Raw genomic sequence first — 20,602 nt, 5'->3', positions numbered from 1 at the left:
AATCCCTGAAACCTATAAATGTTATTTTATTTGGAAGAAAGTTCTTTGTCTAAATTAAGTGTCTTGAGATGGGGAGATTATCCTACATTATCTGGGTGGGCCCTAAGAAAGAGGCAGAGGGAAATCTGACACACACAAGAGAAGGGGATATGAAGATGAACCAGAGAGAGAGGTGAAGGCTGTGGCCTTAATGATCAGAGTGATGCAGCCACAAGCCAAGGAATGCCGGCAGTCACCAGAAGCTTGGGAAGCAAGGAACAGATTCTCCCTAGAGCACTCAGAGGGAATGTAGTCCTGCTGACACCATGACTTTAGCCCAGTGATACTGATTTCAGATCTTTGGACCACAGAATTGTGAGTGAATAAGTTTTGATTGTTTTAAACCACCAAGTTTGTGATACAGCAGTCATAGGAAACTAATAGTCCATACTTTCATCTGCCAAATAAACAACTTGTATCCACATCTTTATTTCAGCGCTTTGGCTTCCATAGGAGCTCCAAATAAAATGCTGGCAGCGCTGTTCTGCATTTACTCACCGCCCTTCCTCTGCTCCCTTCCTCGAGGCAGATGTGCTGCTGGAGGTGGTTCAACCATCTTGCAATCATAAGGTGATGCCAGACAATAAAGCACACTGAGGGTAATAAAGCGGGAAGGTACATCTAGACCTGAACATACAGCCAATTATCTGAGCTTCATTTGGATATTTAACAGGCATCTCCAACCAAGCTTGCATTTTCTCCAGTCTCCCTTATTTTAATAAATGACAATCTTATTATTCCAATTGATGGGCCAGAAGTCCACTATCTCATTTTCTTCCTGCTCACCCCATATCTAGTCTATGATTTCTAAATACTATCAGCTTTTCTGTCACAACCTCCCCATTTGTCACTATTTCTACCAACCTGATCCAAATCACTGCTATCTCCCACTGAATTAGTCCAGCTTGTCTTTTTCTCCTGCCCTTGCTTTGCAATGGCCTAGTCTTAACATAGCAACCAGAACAAGCCTTTCAAAACATTAAGTCAGAAAATGTCACTGCTTTACTCGAAGTCTTCCAAGGACTTCCCATCCCACACAGTGAAATCTAAAGTCTTTACTAGGTCTGCAAAGCTGTATTTGCCTCTCTGATGTTCCTCCTGGCTTTCTCCTCTAAACACGCTGGCCTTTTTTTGTTGTTGTTCCTTCAAAATACTAAGCATGCTCCTGCCCCAGAGCCTTTGCTTTTGCTGTTCCCTCTGTCTGGAAGGCCACCCCCAGGATGTCCATACAAAGACAGTTCTCTTCAAATGTCACCTTACCAGGTTTGCTCTGTAACTCTCTAGCCCCATGACATGTGGAACTTTTCCTCAGAGCAGTCATCACCACCCCGTGACAGAATATATCCTCTTTGATGTGTGATAATCTGTCCCCCTGCTCCATCGTCAGCTGCACAAATCCCTGATGGTACCCTACAGCCACAGCGTAGCTATGAACTGCCAACCTCCAGAAAGATAAAACCCTAATGTGTTTGGATACTGTGTTCTAAGACTCTGGGTCTTATTTGAATGCTGTGTTTAATGCTTTTTCTGAGAAGGCTCCAGCAGAGGAGTGGGTACTACCTCATCACTGCCAGATGGGGAACCCCACACCCATGCCTGCGCCTCTGCTGCTACTTGGGGATGGGACTCGCGTCACTGCTGGGTGGTGGGATTCAGGCAGCCCACTGGCCAGGGGCCAACACCACCACAGCGGACGGCAGGTGTGCCTCCATGGCCCCAGGGACACTGCAGAAGGTGGGCAGCCTTGTTAGCATTCACCCCTCAGAGGGTCCTGCTTTTCCTTGCCACTGTAAGTGTGTGCAACGATGCAGATCTCCCCTGGGACTGTCCATGAGCTGAGATCCGATGTGGGCGTCCAGGGCTCTGGGGTCACAGCACCCTACTCTGCAGCTTCTCACATGATGGGGACAGACTACATCTGTACTCTGACTGTCCTTACAAGTCAGCTATTTTGCTGATCCACCCATTTTTCATATTCTTGAACTTTTAAAAAGTAGTCTATAACTTGAAAACCGTAAGATTAGCATAAGATATTTGCATTTATTTCTCTTTTATTAGAGAAAAACTAGAAGCCATTTCCCTGCATGATTCTATAAGGCAGCTGGCTCTGTTAAGCTCTTTTTGCGCATAGCTTTTACATGAATGCCGTCTAATGAAACCACTTCCTCCCCCCACACCCCTGCCAGGGAAGAGAACTGACAAGCTTCTGTTTCCACTCCCTTCATGTTCTGGCACCTCTCTGTTTCACCAGTTCTCTGACAAGAGGTTTGCAAGCATTCCAAAGTGCCAGACCCCCAAATGCCTGGAATGTCAGGTCAGGCTGAGTGTGCCTGGGTCCTCATAGATATGCCTGCTGCTGCCAAGTCTCTTCAGTCGTGTCCGACTCTGTGCGAGCCCATGGACTGCAGCCTACCAGGCTTCTCCGTCCATGGGATTCTCCAGGCAAGAACACTGGAGTGGGTTGCCATTTCCTTCACCAATGCATGAAAGTGGAAAGTGAAAGTGAAGTCACTCAGTCGTGTCTGACTCTTAGGGACCCCATGGACTGCAGCCTACCAGGCTCCTCCGTCCATGGGATTTGCCAGGCAAGAGTACTGGAGTGGGGTGCCATTGCCTTCTCCCATAGATATGCCTAGGTTTACACATATCATGGCTTTGTCCTTTTTTTTAAAAAAAATGTAACTTGTAACTAATACAACTAACGTTTTGTAAACACTGTCCTATAAAAAGTACTATCTCACAGAGAGGTAATTTTTAACCTTTGCCTTAACAGGAGCTTAACAAGTCTCTCAGAGGAATCTTTCTCTCCCCTCCCTTTCCTTCCTCCCTCTATCGCCTTCCTTCCCTCCCCTTCTGAAGTGTTTTCCTGTCCTTTCAAAATCACTCACTGAATTCTTACAATCACTTACCACTGTGCTAACATTTCAGGATCTAACTTCAAACTCTGATATATCAAAATTTTACCCTAGGTTGGGCTTCCCTGGTGGCTCAGACTGTAAAGAATCTGCCTGAAATCAGGAGACCAGGGTTCGATCCATGGGTTGGGAAGATCCCCTGGAGGAGATGGTTACCCACTCCAGTATTCTTGCCTGGAGAATCCCATGGACAGAGGAGCCTGGCAAGCTACAGTTCATGGAGTTGCAGAGAGTCATACATGACTGACTGACTAACACTTTCACTTTTTCACCACTTTGCTTTGCTTCTTCAGAGAAATAAGAAACAAGAACTTGTTAAATGTGATTACTCTGGAAAGGAATATGTGTATTTTGTGGGAAATAAAGTATGATGTAGGGAGAATAAGATACCATGAGAGTCAATCAAATTAGAAAGAATTTTCAGTGTGCAAAAATAATACATTACAATTTACTCAACTACAAGTATATACTGACTAATATTAGAATTTTTACAAACTAATCAAAACTGTATTTAACTCATAGGAAACAGGCAAGTAAAGTTGTGATTATGAATATCTCTCAGAGGGAAAGGACACTCTGAAGGTTTAGAAAGTTGTTCATGTAGAAGAGCAATCTTTTGAAGGGTTTTTCTGAACTCTGATGTGAGAATGTGCTTTAATATTCATCTGGCTTGGTCTCTGAAAATACGACTTTCACAGCAGATAAAAAATTTTGGTAAATCGTGTAGCACCTAGATTTTTAGAAAGGATTTGACAAGATTCTATGAACAAGATCAATGAATAAGATATAAGTCACAGAGTAAAAAGAAGTAAATGATTCAGTAGAGAAAATGAGACTTTCGATTGAAGATGGAGGAACAAACAAATTTTGCTTCCTTCCCGAATCCTACTAAAATAAATAAAAAGAATATTTTTAACCTAAAAGGTTAGACCTACAAGGACAAAACAAAGGAGCTGGTACTGGAGAAAACCAAGAAGCAACCTATGAGGTATTTCCGGAAGTCAGGGGTGAATGCTGGCTGCCCAGCTTACACCTTGTAAGCAGAAGAATTTAGAATCATGTTCTCTGGAAACTGAGCAGCCTGAGACAGAAGAGACTAGCCTAATGACCAGACAGCAAAGACCCTGGTCAACAAGCCCTGCTCATGTGCACTGGGCTTCTTGTCAGCTTTTGATGCCATTATTCTTAAATAGGAGCAAGCAGTCAGAGATCACAGGCATCTGATGAAAGCGGTTCACAAAGCGAGGTCTTACACAAGTGGAAAGACATTATTTGAAGAAAATTACACAGAAAGGGGAAAACTTCAAAAAAATTTATAATTAAGATACTTATCTCCAGGAAAAAAACAAAATGTGCAAGAAAGGAAAAGCAATCATGGTATGCTGTGATATATGGCTCAGAGGCGAAGAGTATTTACAAAGCTAGAGGTATTTATAAAGTCATAACAAGGCAAACCGAATACTGACCCAACCAAAACGACAGTGTATTGGGAGAATGAGGAATGGGAAATGAGTGTGTGTCTGTATGTGCACATGTGCCCATGTTCACACACGCAGCAGGTAAGATTATGAAAAATAAGCATTGTGGATGTCAACAGATACTGATCGAAACTGAAATATCAAGAAGTAGCAATGTAAAGTTGTTATTTAGAGATATGGAATAAATATCAAAAGAATCAGCCAAAGAACTGAAAGTGGCTGCCCCTGGGGAGTGGAGAACGGGGGCAGGGACGGGGGACGGCACTCTTTCCTTCTTGGTAACAGTGGAAACCGAATGGTTTTTAAATTACACACACGAATAACTAAGTAAAGGAAAAATCTAGCTAAGTGTTTTTCAGTTAGAAAAGGTATTTTAAAGAAAAAAATCCATCATATGTGCATTCACTTATACAAGGAAACGACATTTTTCAAAAACGTCACTCTAGAATTCAGACATTTGGAGACTCTACGTATGTGTTTTTATTGACCTTAGCGTTGCTCAATGCATTTGTAGAATTCCTATCTAGAAATTACCTTTAGAGATAAGTTTATTAAACACAAGATTTAATAATCTTAAATATATTAGACTACACAGCACATTGGACGTGGTTACGCTGAGCCCTCAGCAAGTTGTAGCTGCACTGTAATTGGCGGACTGATTTCTTGGGAAAACCTAATTGATTTCTCTTTGAGAGTAGCAGAGGTTGGGAGAAAGGCTGGGCTGGGAGCAGTTGGGGTTTGGAAAGAGACAAATTGCAGGATATAGAGAAATATACCAGAGTTACACCCCACAGAATGACTGACTATAAAGGAGTTAATATAAGAAGAGATCACTTCAAACACTTCTATTTGTATTTTTAATGAGTCAATGGTGTATTATATTAATAAAGAAAAGCAATTTACTAAGTAAAAGGAACAATGAAATAAACATACAAAAAAGAAATATTGGAAATAAAAACATTATTGTCAATACTCAAAATCTCAAAAGAAGCAAAACAAACAAACAAACAAAAAACGAATGCAATCATTGCTGAAATAAAAATGAGAAAATGGAAGAAATCCCCCCAGAACATAGAGCAAACGATAAAATGATGGAAATTATGAAAAAAAGGAAAAAGATATAGGTGTTCTAGGAGATGAGAATGAAACAAGATGGGGAGAATTATTAACCAAAGAAACAGAAGAAAAATTCACTGTGCTGAAAAGCTTTGAATCTTTAATAATAAAAGTGCTCACCAAATGCTTTGAAGGGATTGAAATGGATCTATACCTAGAAAGCTATCCTGGTAAATTTGTAGATTCCAAGGATAAACAGAAATCCCATAATTCTCAAGATGCTAAAAAAGAAAGAAAGGGAAAAAAAAAAAAACCCAAGAGAAAATGAGACTGGTATTGGACTTTCCATGTAACACTTTACACTTCAAGACCATGGGACTAATAACTCTTACAGAGTTCCTGTATGAGAGGAACAAGAAGACATCTGGACATGAAAAAACTAAGAGGTATACCACCTCTGGTCATTTTTATTAAAGTAGTACTTTATTAAGGAAGTACTTTAGTCAAATTAAAAATGAATTTTAAAAAGTTTAAATTAAGAACAAGGAAGATTCTATAAAATAGTAATAATCAATGCAATCAAATTTATAGCTGCTAAAGAGAATTCTTAAAAGAGGAATAAAATAATTAACATTATCCTATATGTAATCATAAAGTTAATAGTCATCAGGACTAGAAATCCAGATTATTTCTTGGAGGTGGAATAAGCAAATGCAGAAGCAAAAACAGTACTAAAGGTGAAGTCTTACCAGGGTTGAGAGAGGTCAAAGTTACAATTAAAATTCGGGAAGCCAGAAGAGGAATCCAATTTTAAATGTTTGTAAAAAAATGTAAATTAACAATGTGTAAACTAGGATATAGAACTTGTAAGAGACAAAGAAGAAAGCTAGATAAGACTAGTAAATATTGGGAAAGCAAAATGGATCCAATGTTAATATATTAATGATTATAAAACCCTCTCTTTAATGGGGAGGGAGGTTGGAGGGGGATTCAGGATGGGGAACACATTTACATCCATGGCTGATTCATGTCAATGTATGGCAAAAACCACTACAATATTGTAAAGTAATTAGCCTCCAATTAAAATAAATAAATTAAAAAAAAATCCTCTCTTTAATTGCAAAGACCTTCCAACTGAGGTGTATACATGCATTAATCTAACCATATGCTACTTATAAGAAACACATATAATATTTTAAAAAATGATTGAAAATGAGGGTATGAGATAATAGAAAATATATATTAGTCTCTATACCCGATTCCAGCACAGAGCTCCTAAAACCCTTGCAGTTTCCTAAGTGATAAGAACACTAGGGGCATCCTTTGCTCTAATATTGGTCTTAGACCTTGGTTCTTGACACCCAAGTAATTTTCTGGGTGACAGGAGTTTCTTTTGATCTGATGAGGCAACTCTGGGCAGGCTCCTAGATGATTCCTGGATTACGGCTGGTCACCTGAAAGACCAAGTCACTATGAGAGGTTTGGAATTTTTAGTCCCACCTCTCCCCGCTCCATTCTCTTGAACAGGGAGATAGGCTGAAAAAGGAATTACTAATCAATCCTGGTTACATGATGAAGCCTCTACGAAAATCTCCAAAGTATAGGGTTTAGAAGCAACAGTTAGAATTGGACATGGAACAACGGACTGGTTCCAAATTGGGTAAGGAGTATGTCAAGGATGTATATTGTCACCCTGTTTATTTAACTTATATGCAGGGTACATCATGAGAAATACCAGGCTGGATGAAGCACAAGCTGGAATCAAGATTTCCGGGAGAAATATCAATAACCTCAGATATGCAGATGACACCACCCTTATGGCAGAAAGTGAAGCAGAACTAAAGAGCCTCTTGATGAAAGTGAAAGAGGAGAGTGAAAATGTTGGCTTAAAACTCAACATTCAAAAAACGAAGATCATGGCATCTGGTCCCATCACTTCATGGCAAATAGATGGGGAAACAGTGGAAATAGTGACAGACCTTATTTTGGGGGACTCCAAAATCACTGCAGATGGTGACTGCAGCCATGAAATTAAAAGATGCTTGCTACTTGGAAGAAAAGCTATGACCAACTTAGCATATTAAAAAGCTGAGACATTTCTTTGCTGACAAAGGTCCACCTAGTCAAAGCTACGATTTTTCCAGTAGTCATGTATGGATGTGAGAACTGGACTATAAAGAAGGTTGAGTACTGAAGACCTGATGCTTTTGAACTGTGGTGTTGGGGAAGACTCTTGAGAGTCCCTTGGACTGCAAGGAGAGCCAACCAGTCCATCCTAAAGGAAATCAGTCCTGAATATTCATTGGAAGGACTGATGCTGAAGCTGAAACTCCCATACTTTGGCCACCTGATGCGAAGAACCGACTCCTTGGAAAAGATCCTGATGCTGGAAAAGATCGAAGGCAGGAGGAGAAGGGGACGAGAGGATGAGATGGTTGGATGGCATCACCGACTCTATGGACATGAGTTTGAGCAAACTCCATAGTTGGTGATGGATAGGGAAGCCTGGTGTGCTGCAGTCCATGGACTCACAAAGAGTCAGATACAACTGAGCAACTGAACTGAACTGAACTGAACTGATAGGGTTTAGTGAGCTCCTGGGTCGGTGAGCAGGTGTAGGTGCTGGGACAGCAGTACACCCCTTTCCACATACCTTATCCTATGCACCCTTTCCATCTGGATGCTCGTCTGCATCCTTTAATAAACTGGATGAAAGTAAGATTTTAAAGTTAAGTGTTTCCCCGAGTTAGTGAGCTATTCTAGCGAATTAATCAAATCCAGGGAGGGGGTCATCTATAACTGTTTGGTCAGAGGCACAGATGACAACCTGGACTTGCAACTGGAGTTTGAAGAGGGCGGCAGGAAGTCTTGTAGGACCAAGCCCTCAGCCTGCTGGGTCTAATGCTATTTCTGCATAGACAGTGTCAGAATCAAGTTGAATTGTAGGACTACCAGCTTATGTTCCAGAGAATTGCTTGGCTGGGCCAGAAACATCCATATATATGGTGACAAGTGTCAGAGGTGAAGTGTTTCTATGAAGGTAAAGGAGGCACACAGGGAAGACAGACACAGCAGGGAAGAACTGAGGTTTTTCCCCACAAAGGGAGGAGAAGATTGAATTTTGTCCTTTATAAAAGGGATGAACAAGGCTATTACAGGCTAAAGCAAGTTAAAAAGAAAACAGAGATGGCAATATCAGCAACAAAAAAGTAAAATTCAAATAGAAACCATTCACTTATATTTGTGAGATATTCTATACGGCTAAATCATACAATACACCAAGAAGATATAACATCCATGAACCTCAATATATTGAGCAACAGAATACGGAAATACATAAAATAAAAACTATCTGAAATACAAGAAGAATTGGACAAAAATCACAATTATAGTAAAGATCTTTCTTAAAATGTGACAGCTCAAATAGACAAAAAGGTAATAATGAATTTGAAAGGCACACAATTTGAATGTAACAATTAAACAGTTTGATTATATATCTAAAACTTTTAAAACCTTTTTTCTTAAGCAAAAGAGAATATATATTTGCTTTCAACGCCTAAAGGACATTTATGAAAGTTGATCACACAACAGATCATAAGAATAATCTTTATGAAACCAAAATATCATAAAGGTCATATTCTATGACCATAGATGTAGGGGGGTTAAAAAGTAATGAATTAAAAAATAATTAAAACCTGAAGTTATATCTGGAAATTATATCTCCCAAATATCTACTGAGTCAAAGAGGAAGTCAAACTTGAAATAATAGACAATTTAAGAAAATGAAAGTGGGTACACTAATCCTATGGCCTGCAGCAAAGCTGAGCCCAAGAGGAACTCCAGCTTTAAATGCTTATGTTATTCAAAGAAATCATGAAAACCAGAAATCATGAAAATAACTGAATCATATTTTCAACTCAGAAATCAGAGCAAGATAAGTAAAATAAAACATAAAATGACAAAGTAACAAGAGTAGAAATTCAGGAATAATAGAAAAAAAGAAGAATGTAGACATGGTTCTCTTATAAAAATCAGATTTTTTTACTCATTCTATAATTATTTATGTCCTGGGAACACCACTCAAAAAACAAGAAGGGCAAACTTAAATGTGATCGTTTCATTTAGAAGGAGTTCAAGTTGATTATTATGGCACAAACACCTATACTGGGGAGGAAATCTTGGATAAACAAAAACCAAACCCTGTTATAAGCCAGAGGTCACAGAATAATGGCTCACCCACGTCATAAATGCTCTGTGTAAAAGCTGCCACCTGAGGCCTTTGCATTTTCTGTTCCTCCTGTTGGGAACTTTCTTCTCACAGACATAAAGCTCTGCTCGAACACCACCTTACCAGGGAATCCGTGAGTGACCACCCCATTCACCATCCATTTCTCCGTCCTCAGCCTGTTTATTCTTCCTCCTATATTGTCACCCTGTTTATTTAACTTGTATGCAGAGTACATCATGAGAAACGCTGGACTGGAAGAAATACAAGCTGGAATCAAGATTGCCGGGATAAATATCAATAACCTCAGATATGCAGATGACACCACCCTTATGGCAGAAAGTGAAGAGGAACTAAAAAGCCTCTTGATGAAAGTGAAAGTGGAGAGTGAAAAAGTTGGCTTAAAGCTCAACATTCAGAAAATGAAGATCATGGCATCTGGTCCCATCACTTCATGGGAAATAGATGGGGAAACAGTGGCTGACTTTATTTTTCTGGGCTCCAAAATCACTACAGATGGTGACTGCAGCCATGAAATTAAAAGACACTTACTCCTTGGAAGGAAAGTTATGACCAACCTAGATAGCATATTCAAAAGCAGAGACATTAGTTTGCCAACAAAGGTTCGTCTAGTCAAGGCTATGGTTTTTCCTGTGGTCATGTATGGATGTGAGATTTGGACTGTGAAGAAGGCTGAGCACCGAAGAACTGATGCTTTTGAACTGTGGTGTTGGAGAAGACTCTTGAGAGTCCCTTGGAGTGCAAGGAGATCCAACCAGTCCATTCTGAAAGAGATCAGCCCTGGGATTTCTTTGGAAGAAATGATGCTAAAGCTGAAACTCCAGTACTTTGGCCACCTCATGTGAAGAGCTGACTTATTGGAAAAGACTCTGATGCTGGGAGGGATTGGGGGCAGGAGGAGAAGGGGACGACAGAGGATGAGATGGCTGGATGGCATCACTGACTCGATAGATGTGAGTCTCAGTGAACTCCGGGAGTTGGTGATGGACAGGGAGGCCTGGCGTCCTGCGATTCATGGGGTCACAGAGTCAGACACAACAGAGCGACTGATCTGATCTGATCTGATCTGATCGCCACATGAAGCATGTTTATATTTCCCACTAACGTACAAAGCCCTTGAAGGAGTGGTCTCTGCTTTGTTCACCACTGTCTTTCTGGTGCTTAGACCAGTGACTGGCTCATCATAGACTTTAGATACATGTTTGTCAAATGAAGGTTGCCCCATGAAACACCTACTGTTATGTAGGTGACACCGTTTGGTATATACATTCTACATCCCTGATGAATGAGGTTTCATTATCTTCATGATCTAAATTTTTACATATTTCTCAATAGTGCACGGGACAGAGGCAAAGCCGACCTGGTTCTCCATTCTTTGGAGACCATGCTCAAGGAGGTCCGCTCCCATGTCTGCTGTGGTGAGCTGTGGCTTCCACATGGAAACCTGCAGTAATTCTCATTCACTTCTGGTTTGCAATTACACTGTACCCAGACAAGCTCTATGGTTTCCTACTAAGTTTTGAGTTCCTTAAAGGCCTTTGTATGAGTCAGAGAGCTTAGTGTTGTGCCTGGCATATGGTCAGTCTTCCATACCTTTTCCCAAAAGAATGAATGATGAGAAATAGCAGTCTCCACGGCCTCAGATTTGCAGGAGTGAAGTGCTATCTGATACCCAGCTGAGGTTTAAGACCTTCGGTCTGCATCTGAGCCTTCAGTGCCATTGTCATACCAGGGGTCTACCCCCTCTCAATCCAGAATCCTACTTTGGCTGTGCTACGGACACCAGGCAGGCCACTCCCCACGTCTTTCTGCCATCCACTTACAGTGCAGTGAGGAATGCTGTGATTGGAGCCGGACTTATCTGAAATCAAATCCTACCTCCTCCAGTAACCCAGCTGTGTATTCTAGGGCAAGTTCCTGCTTTATTTCTCTTTCTTTCTACCTTTCTAAATTCAGTGTGACAGAGGCTGCTAGCTGTCCACTAATATCCATTCTTCTTCCTTTCATTGAGTGTGTGTGTGCTCAGTTGCTCAGTAGCATTCAGCTCTTTGCAGCCCCATGGACTATAGCCTGCCAGGCTCCTCTGTGCATGGAATTTTCTAGGCAAGAATACTGGAGTGGGTTGCCATCTCTCACTCCTTTCATTATACTTCCTCTAAACTTTAACGGACTACACGGGTGCCCAGTTAGAGACCACATTTCTCAGCCTTCCTTGCAGCTAGGTCTTGCCCAGGGCTAAGCTCTGGTCAATGGGAAGTGAACAGAAGTGAGGCTTGCCACTTCCAGGTCATACTTCTAGGAGGACTGGTCTTCCTCTCTCCTCCTGCTCTTCCCCCTTCCCTCCGGCAGGAGCACGGTCATGATGGTGGGACCTAAAGCAATCATTTTGGGCCCAGAGTTGGAAATCATGTAGTGAGGTAGGCAGAGCTGCCCTACCAGCCCTGGTCTGTTCATCTCTGACTTTGTATATGAAACAGAAATACTCCTCAGTCTTTTTTAAAACCTCGTATTTGGGGGTCTCTTTGTCAACAAGAACTTAAGAGTATACCAACTTCTAATACACTCAATTCTATTGTAGAATGAGGGCTGTTCTGAGGAGGAGTATGCTGTAGAAGTTTATAAGGCATAGCTTATTATCCAGACTTGTGCAGCTTTGCTTTAGCCTGTTGTCAAAGTCACGGTCTGAGCAGAATAACTGAAAGTGAGATACCTGGAGTGGTTTGACTAGTGTCGTGGTCACAGTCGATATCAAGCATATGGTAACCACGATCCCGCCCTCACTTTCTCTGCTCCCCCCACCCTCCAAGTTCTGGGGGCTCAACTGGTGGTCAATTGGCTAATGAAACAGTAGAAAGAGGAATCTTTATGATGCTGGTGGCAGGGAAGGGGTCAGGACAGACATTTGTCAAAAAGAATTTACTTTTTTACAATGGCAGATGTCATACAAACTCTATTCCTTATTGCTTCCTGAAACTTTTGAGAAAATACCAGTTCATGCTGCAGTTTTGAGGAGCTTCCTGGTGGCTTAGTTGGTAAAGAATTTGCCTGCGATGCAGAAGACCCAGGTTCAGTCCCGGGGTCAGGAAGATCCCCTGGAGAAGGGCATGCTAACCCACTTGAGTATTCTTGCCTGGAGAATCCCGTAGACAGAGGAGCCTGCCCCGTGAGATCACAGAGTCCAACACAACTGAGTGACTAACACACACACAAATCTGTCTGGAAGTTGTGTGTTTTGAGTCCCGTTTCAAAGGCAAACTTCCCTTGTGGCTCAGCTGATAAAGAATCTCCCTGCAATGTGGGAGACCTGGGTTGGAAAGAACCCCTGGAGAGGGGAAAGGCTACCTACTCCAGTGTTCTGACCTGGAGAATTCCATGGAGTCACAAAGAATCAGACACGACAGTGACTTTCACTTTCACTTTGTCAAGAGCAAGCCTAGAGGGTGCCTGGACACTCAGTACAGCAGAAAAGGAGCAAGCCAGCCGGAAGCTGTTGCATTGTGGAAACGCAAGAGCATGTGAGGCCCATGTGGGTACCCATCACGCCAAAACACTGGAGACATTCACTAAAAGATGGAAAATGGTGATTTCTGAGTACAGATCCATAGTCAAAACTGGAAAGACTCAAACTATAGATTCTTAATTATTTCTCTCAGCCTCCTCACCAAAAATTGCTACATCCTCCATTAATACTAGATTTCCAAATTCACATGCCATCAGGGAGATTTTGGCATTGTTAATTACCAACTCATTCAAAAGAAATGTCTCAGCACTTACCCCAATGTATTATGGGTTTGGTTCTCCATGTCAAGAAACTGCTGCATCTGGTTTGTATTTCTTGATTTTTAAACCTGTGAGGGGGAAAAATGATCTAGATTCCTTAAACGTTCACATTATTAACCTCTAAAACAAGAAAATTTTGCTACTGGCAAACCATGTTTTTCTATGAGTTTTTCTGAGTGTAGTAGCTCTTGGTTCCAACAAAATGTAGAAACTTGCACATGTGTGTGCAGGTGTGTGTGTCACATGTATTTATGACACTGGCTTAGTGGTGAGTTGAAATAGATCCTACTGACTGAGACGAACATTCATTTACTATCTACTGAACAACAGCTTCGTGCCAGGTACTCCGCAAAGAGCCAGCACATGAGGTAAGTAAAACCAATTCCTGCTCCAGGCCACTCTCAGCTGAACGTACTCAAGATTTCCTTCCTTGTGGGTCCTCTAAAGGTTTGCCATTGTTTGAATAGACTCTTTCTTTGTCCCTGTCTGGGTTCGGTTACAGTGAGTATACCATGAGATTTAGGACAAAAAGGTTAAGAACTGCTCACAGACTGAAATCTTCCAGTTCCTCAGTGGCTTTGTAGGCACTGCTCACCCTTTTAACAAAATAAGGATGTTAGTACTTGCCTAAAGTGAAAGAAAAGAGTTTTTTCCCAGTAACAAAGTTTTAATTAAAACATAACCTATGAGGATAAATAGTCAAGTATTGAAATCCACTTCAACTTCTCTGAATGAACGTTAAACCGCATTCAAGGTGGTAGAAAGAGAAAACTTGCAGGCTTAAGCCACCCTGAAAGGAATTTAAGAGAGATCCAAAACTGCGAGGGAGCGGAAGGGCAAGGAGCAGAAATGGGAACAGAAATTTGACCCGTTCAGGTGGAATGAGTTGATTTTCTAGGTTCTGAAATCCTTCACTTTAACATCAGGGAAAGTCAGGATAGACGAGCCAGGTGACTCGCCCAAAGTCACACACCTAGAACCTAGACCTTCCAATTTAGAGCGAACCTGTCCTGAACTCGCAAAATCGGACCAAGCCTGTCTCCACCCGCCCCGCGCTCGCGCCCACACCTCAAGCTCGGCCAGCCCGTTAGGGCCCCGGGACAAGCCGGGACGGGCCGGGCTCCGGGGGGATTACCTGCGCTGTGCCGCGCTCTCCGGGTCCGAGGCCCCTAGAGTGGCAGCGCCCGGGCCTCTGGCAGCCGCGAGGGCCCGCACCCGCCGCCGGGCCCGCCTGCAGCCCGCCGCCCGCGGTCGCCATGGAGACGCGGCCGCGAACCGCCGCGGGGGGGAGGGGCTCGGGGGCGCGGGGCGGGGAGCGGAAGGGGGAGGGGACGGACTGGGGGAGCCCGCGCCGCCCGCAGTCCTGGTTTGGTGCCGGCTCAGTAGCCTCGGGGCTCCCGGGGCCGCCCTCTCGGTCATTTCCTCTCCGTGGACTGCACTGCCCGACAGGCGCACAAGGAGGGCTTGCCGGATGAATGAATGAACCAACGATCAGAGGAGCAAAGTTTAAACAGCTGCGGGCAGAGGGGTTCTGCACCCAACCTCCTTAAATGCCTCTGGCCTCTGCCCTGCCCCCTCACCTTCTTGGGCTTCCCTTGTGGCTCAGCTGGTAAAGAACCCAGGTTCCATCCCTGGGTTGAGAAGATCCCCAGGAGGAAGGAACAGCTACCCACTCCAGTATTCTGGCCTGGAGAATTTCATGGACTTTACAGTCCATGGGGTCGCAAAGACTTGGACACGACTGAGCGACTTTCACTTCACTTCTGTTCCCCGCTCTTAACCACTTTTAAGATGACCAGAAATAGACTTAGGACAAAGAGAGTTGCCTTTCTAGTCGCCCAAGTGCCCTCCAGCTGGAAAGAGCTGGATTTACTTTAACTGCATTGCTCTGTGCTCAGCTACTCTGGTCGCTCTAACAGAAGCAACTGCATCTGTCTTTCCGGTGGAGCACATTGGTCCCTCCAACAACTTCAAATAAGCCGGAGTAGACAATGTTACCTCTCTTTGAGGGAGAAGGAAATAGCTCGTAAGTGGGGAAACCCAAACAGAACTCTGAGTGATTGATTCCAAATTCTTTTGTTCACTAAATTCTGAGAATAATTGATGACTGAGAAATGGAACATTCCTGCCATATTAGTAAACAAGGATGTCACAGTCATGAACCTGTGAATTTCTGAGCCCTAAAGGCAACCAGGAAGGGAAACAATACATATAATACTGCAGCCATTAGGCTGCTGCTGCTAAGTCGCTTCAGTTGTGTCCAACTCTATGCGACTCCATAGACAGCAGCCCACCAGGCTCCCCCATCCCTGGGATTCTCCAGGCAAGAACACTGGAGTGGGTTGCCATTTCCTTCTCCAATGCAGGAAAGTGAAAAGTGAAAGGGAAGTCGCTCAGTCCTGTCCGACTCTTTGTGACCCCATGGACTGCAGCCCACCAGGCTCCTCCATCCATGGGATTTTTCAGGCGAGAGTACTGGAGTGGGGTGCTGCAGCCACTCCCTAAGATGAGCACTGAGCAAACACACACACACACACACACACACACACACACAATACTGGGCCCAGATAGCTGAGATGCATATAAAAGAAATGAGCTCAGTGAGCCCAGACTGTTATATCTTCCCGTACATAGGAAAGCACTACATTCCTTAACTTGGGAAATATGGTTTCCTTTCATTAACAATAATCTCTTGATAGGGGCTTCCCTGGTGGCTCAGTGGTAGATAATCTGCCCGCCAATGCAGGAGATGTAAGAGACTCATTCGATCCCTGGGTGGGAAATATCCCCTGGAGGAAGAAATGGCAACCCACTCCAGGATACTTGCCTGGGAAATCCCATGGACAGAGGAGCCTGGCAGGCTACGGTCCATGGAATCGCAAAAGAGTCAGACATGACTTAGCAACAACAACAACAAAATCTCTTGATGTTCGTTTAAGATGCTGTCACCCAGGCTTGAAGTCCTAAAAATTCTCACCAAATAAAACATAACTCTCAAGTTTTAAGGTTGTGATTATTCTTTAAAGTTGACAGCAGTAGCTCTGTCACATGGTTCTGATGTCAAAGAAATGATAGGAAAGAATACACACATATATATTGTACGTACATATACACATATATACACATTTTTCCCACTGATTTACCATGAGTGATATTTTAAGCACTTAAATTTTATGTTTAAAAAAATATTCTAGCATCTATTTTAAGGACAGAATTCCTTCCCAGTTCTTTCAGTTGATTAATCTCTAATCCTTAAAGTTTTTATTTGCACTCCACTTTCATAATATTAACATTAATTGGCTACTTTAATATTGTTGTTTAGTTGCTAAGTTGTGTCCCACTCTTTTACAACCCCATGGACTGTAGCCTGCCAGGCTCCTCTGTCCATGGGATTTCCCAGGCAAGAACACTGGAGTAGGTTGCCAGTTTCTCCTCCAGGAAACTTCCCAACTCAGGGATTGAACCCTCATCTCCTACACTGGCAGATAGATTCTTTACCACTGAGCCCAATATTTTAATATTGCCATGAATTTAATACTGACCCAAATTCCTCCATCCAATTCCACCTGAATTTCAAAAAACCATTTGCTGTTTCTTCACAAATTGAGCTTCATAAATGAACTGTGTAAGGTAACTCAGGTTATTAACTCTAATAAGTGTTTCATAGCTCTCATTATGATTGAATGAAGAAAGTGATCATTTTATCTTAGCTTGAAACCTTCCGTTATTCTGTAAATCTTAGTCATATTTTCTATTCTTGTCTAAACTGAACAGGTCAATGTTTTATTCTGACCCAAGGAAGGGGAGAATAAAACTAGGAATGAAATTTAATGAAGTTTCAGGATGCCTAATATCACTCACACTGAAATTTGTTACCATTGGTAAAAAATTGGTAAGTATTTTCAGGATCATTGTTTCCTTATCTGCTCAGGTGTACCAAGTGACACAAGTGTAACAGGTGTTATTACAGTTCCTTTTAGCAGATTAGGAACCAAAGGCTTAGAATAAAAAAAAAAAATATGTCCAAGAAGATGCATCTGGTTCAGTTCAAGTGCAGCTAAGTTATGAACCAAGATCATGTTACTTAAAGTCTGCTGCTGCTGCTAAGTCGCTTCAGTCGTGTCTGACTCTGTGTGACCCCATAGAAGGCAGCCCACCAGGCTCCCCCGTCCCTGGGATTCTCCAGGCAAGAACACTGGAGTGGGTTGCCATTTCCTTCTCCAATGCATGAAAGTGAAAAGTGAAAGTGAAGTCACTCAGTCATGTCCAACTCTTAGCGACCCCATGGACTGCAGCCTACCAGGCTCCTCCATCCATGGGATTTTACAGGCAAGAGTACTGGAGTGGGGTGCCATTGCCTTCTCCATACTTCAAGTCTAGTGCTCTTGAAATTCGATCCAAAAATTAAGGTTGAGTGGGTTTCTTTAGCAGTCAGAATCTTGCATAGGTAACTGTAGATGTATTTAAAAGCCATATTTTCACAAGAATAAATGAATGTGAGCAGGACTTGCGAATCATAGGTATATGAGAGTTCACATACTGTGACAGAGTCTAAGAAAATTTCAATATAGTTTAGAAATACCCTGTTCAATTTAATAGGAATAAAGTTTTCATTTTAAGGTGAGACTTAAGGCTTAAAGTGCAAAGACCTAAACACTCCCTTCCTCACCACTCCATGACTCCCTGCTATCAAGTAAGAACTTCGAAAACTTGAATTTACCCTGAAATGTACCTTTATTATATCTTTTCAGGTGACACTGTTTTGAAAAGGATGAGGAGAGGATCGAGGGATAGTCTATGGAAGAAAATTGCCATAGACTGAACTTTAAAATTGAAAATCCCTCATTAACACAGTTTTCATGCCAAGATGTGTAATGTGGGTGTGTGTGCTCAGTTGCTTCAGTAGTGTCTGACTTTGCGACCTTGTGGACCATAGCCTGCAGACTCCTCTGTCCATGGAATTCTTCAGGCAAGAATATTGGAGTGGGTTGCCATTTCCTTCTCCAGGAGATCTTCCTGACCCAGGGACTGAATCCGCATTTCTTGTGTCTCCTGCATTGGTAGGTGGATTCTTTACCATTGTGCCGTCCGGGAAGCCCAATGACAAAAATAGAGATTGGAATTCAGGTTTTTTTTCCTTATTGTATGTTTCCACTTCTATAAGTAGAAGCAGGTTGAGGGAGTTCTCCGGAGATGGTTCAATGCATATTCCAGTTGAGAAAATAGCCATTCAGGAAAAGGAGATTCAGTCTTTAGAACCAACACCATCCTAGAGATAGCATTGTCCCACAGAAATATAATACATACCACCTATCCACCTATGTAATTTAAAATATTCTAGTAGTCAAATTTAAAAAGTAAACTAGTGAAGTTAATTTTAATAGTTTATTTAACCCAATATATCCAAAATATGTTTTCAACATACAGTTAGCATAAAAAATTGAGATACTTTACATTCTTTTCTTTTATACCAAGTCTTCAAAAACTGGTCTGTGGTTTAGACTTTCAGCACAATTAGTTCATAGAGTCATATTCAAGTGCTCAATAGCAACACATGACTGGTGGCTACCATATTGGACAGCATAGGCCTGAAATTTGGGTGCTTGGTCAATGTAATAAAGCCTTTTGTTAAGTGTGAAGGGTCATACAATGAAAAGGATTCTAAGTAATTTGGGTATGATTTGAAAGGGACTATGAGAGTCTCCTCCCTCAAAATCCTTATTAACGTTCTCTGATGGGAAAGGGGTTAGAGAAAAGCATAACTGGGCCCCATACCCAGGCAGAGTGAAGCATTTGACTGCATCATGACTCACAGTCCTGTCAATTCTTCCATTCGGGCTGCTTTTCCAAAGACAATTTAGTAGATTCAGATTTGAGGGGAGGGCTTTACTTCTTATTATCATCTGGCCAGTGGCCCATGGACGCCTATCTTCCTGATGGAAATTAGGAACACCAGAAGTCATTTTAGGTTCAGTAAACAAAACTGAATTCTCTAGAAAATTGTATCATGTTTTTTTCCCTATACTTTTCCTTCTTAGAGGTCCATAGTTTTTTGCTTTGTAGTTGTGAAAGCATCATCTTCTCTTGGATATTATAAGTTCTGTGCTCACTCACTTCATTCTTGTGAGTGACCCCTTGGACTGTAGCCCCATGGACTGTAGCCCGCTAGGCTCCATGATTGCCATTTCCTTCTCCAGGGGATCTTCCCAACTCCAGGATTGAACTTATGTCTCTTGTGTCTCCTGCACTGGCATGCAGATTCTTTACCACTGCCCCAGCTGGATAGTGCAGCTGGAAGCCCCATCTTGGATAATAAGGGGAACCAAAGATTTTGTCAAAAAAGCAAGAGAGTTCCAGAAAAACATCTACTTCTGCTTTATTGACTATGCCAAAGCCTTTGACTGTGTGGATCACAATAAACTGTGGAAAATTCTTCAAGAGATGGGCATACCAGAGCACCTGACCTGCCTCCTGAAAAAACCTATATGCAGGTCAGGAAGCAACAGTTAGAACTGGACATGGAACAACAGACTGGTTCCAAATAGGAAAAGGAGTACGTCAAGGCTGTATATTGTCACCCTGCTTATTTAACTTATATGCAGAGTACATCATGAGAAACGCTGGACTGGAAGAAACACAAGCTGGAATCAAGATTGCCAGGAGAAATATCAATAACCTCAGATATGCAGATGACACCACCCTTATGGCAGAAAGTGAAGAGGAACTCAAAAGCCTCTTGATGAAAGTGAAAGTGGAGAGTGAAAAAGTTGGCTTAAAGCTCAATATTCAGAAAATGAAGATCATGGCATCTGGTCCCATCACTTCATGGGAAATAGATGGGGAAACAGTGTCAGACTTAATTTTTGGGGGCTCCAAAATGACTGCAGATGGTGACTGCAGCCATGAAATTAAAAGACGCTTACTCCTTGGAAGGAAAGTTATGACCAACCTAGATAGCATATTCAAAAGCAGAGACATTACTTTGCCAAAAAAGGTCCATCTAGTCAAGGCTATGGTTTTTCCAGTGGTCATGTATGGATGTGAGAGTTGGACTGTGAAGAAAGCTGAGCGCCGAAGAATTGATGCTT

The 20,602-nt window shown here is 42.2% G+C and overlaps 1 protein-coding gene across 4 annotated transcripts in view; it reads right to left on the bottom strand.

The window, feature by feature from the left end:
- The window catches only part of DEUP1 (deuterosome assembly protein 1), a 141,731-nt gene extending 126,991 nt beyond the window's left edge, over nt 1–14,740 (bottom strand). For all 4 annotated transcript variants that reach the window (XM_027532311.1, XM_027532314.1, XM_027532313.1 and 1 more), the window contains exons 1-2: nt 14,650–14,740; nt 13,509–13,582 (exon numbers count right to left, since the gene is read on the bottom strand). In XM_027532311.1, the coding sequence (XP_027388112.1) occupies nt 13,509–13,555 (47 nt within the window). In that variant the 5' untranslated portion in view covers nt 13,556–13,582; nt 14,650–14,740. The remainder of the gene's footprint in view (nt 1–13,508; nt 13,583–14,649) is intronic.
- Between the last annotated feature and the right edge of the window lie 5,862 nt (nt 14,741–20,602).

The sequence above is a fragment of the Bos indicus x Bos taurus genome, chromosome 29 (assembly GCF_003369695.1).
Source record: "Bos indicus x Bos taurus breed Angus x Brahman F1 hybrid chromosome 29, Bos_hybrid_MaternalHap_v2.0, whole genome shotgun sequence".
Lineage (NCBI taxonomy): Eukaryota > Metazoa > Chordata > Mammalia > Artiodactyla > Bovidae > Bos > Bos indicus x Bos taurus.
The sequence above is the reverse complement of the archived record's forward strand: the minus strand, read 5'-3'. Positions and strand labels throughout refer to the sequence as shown.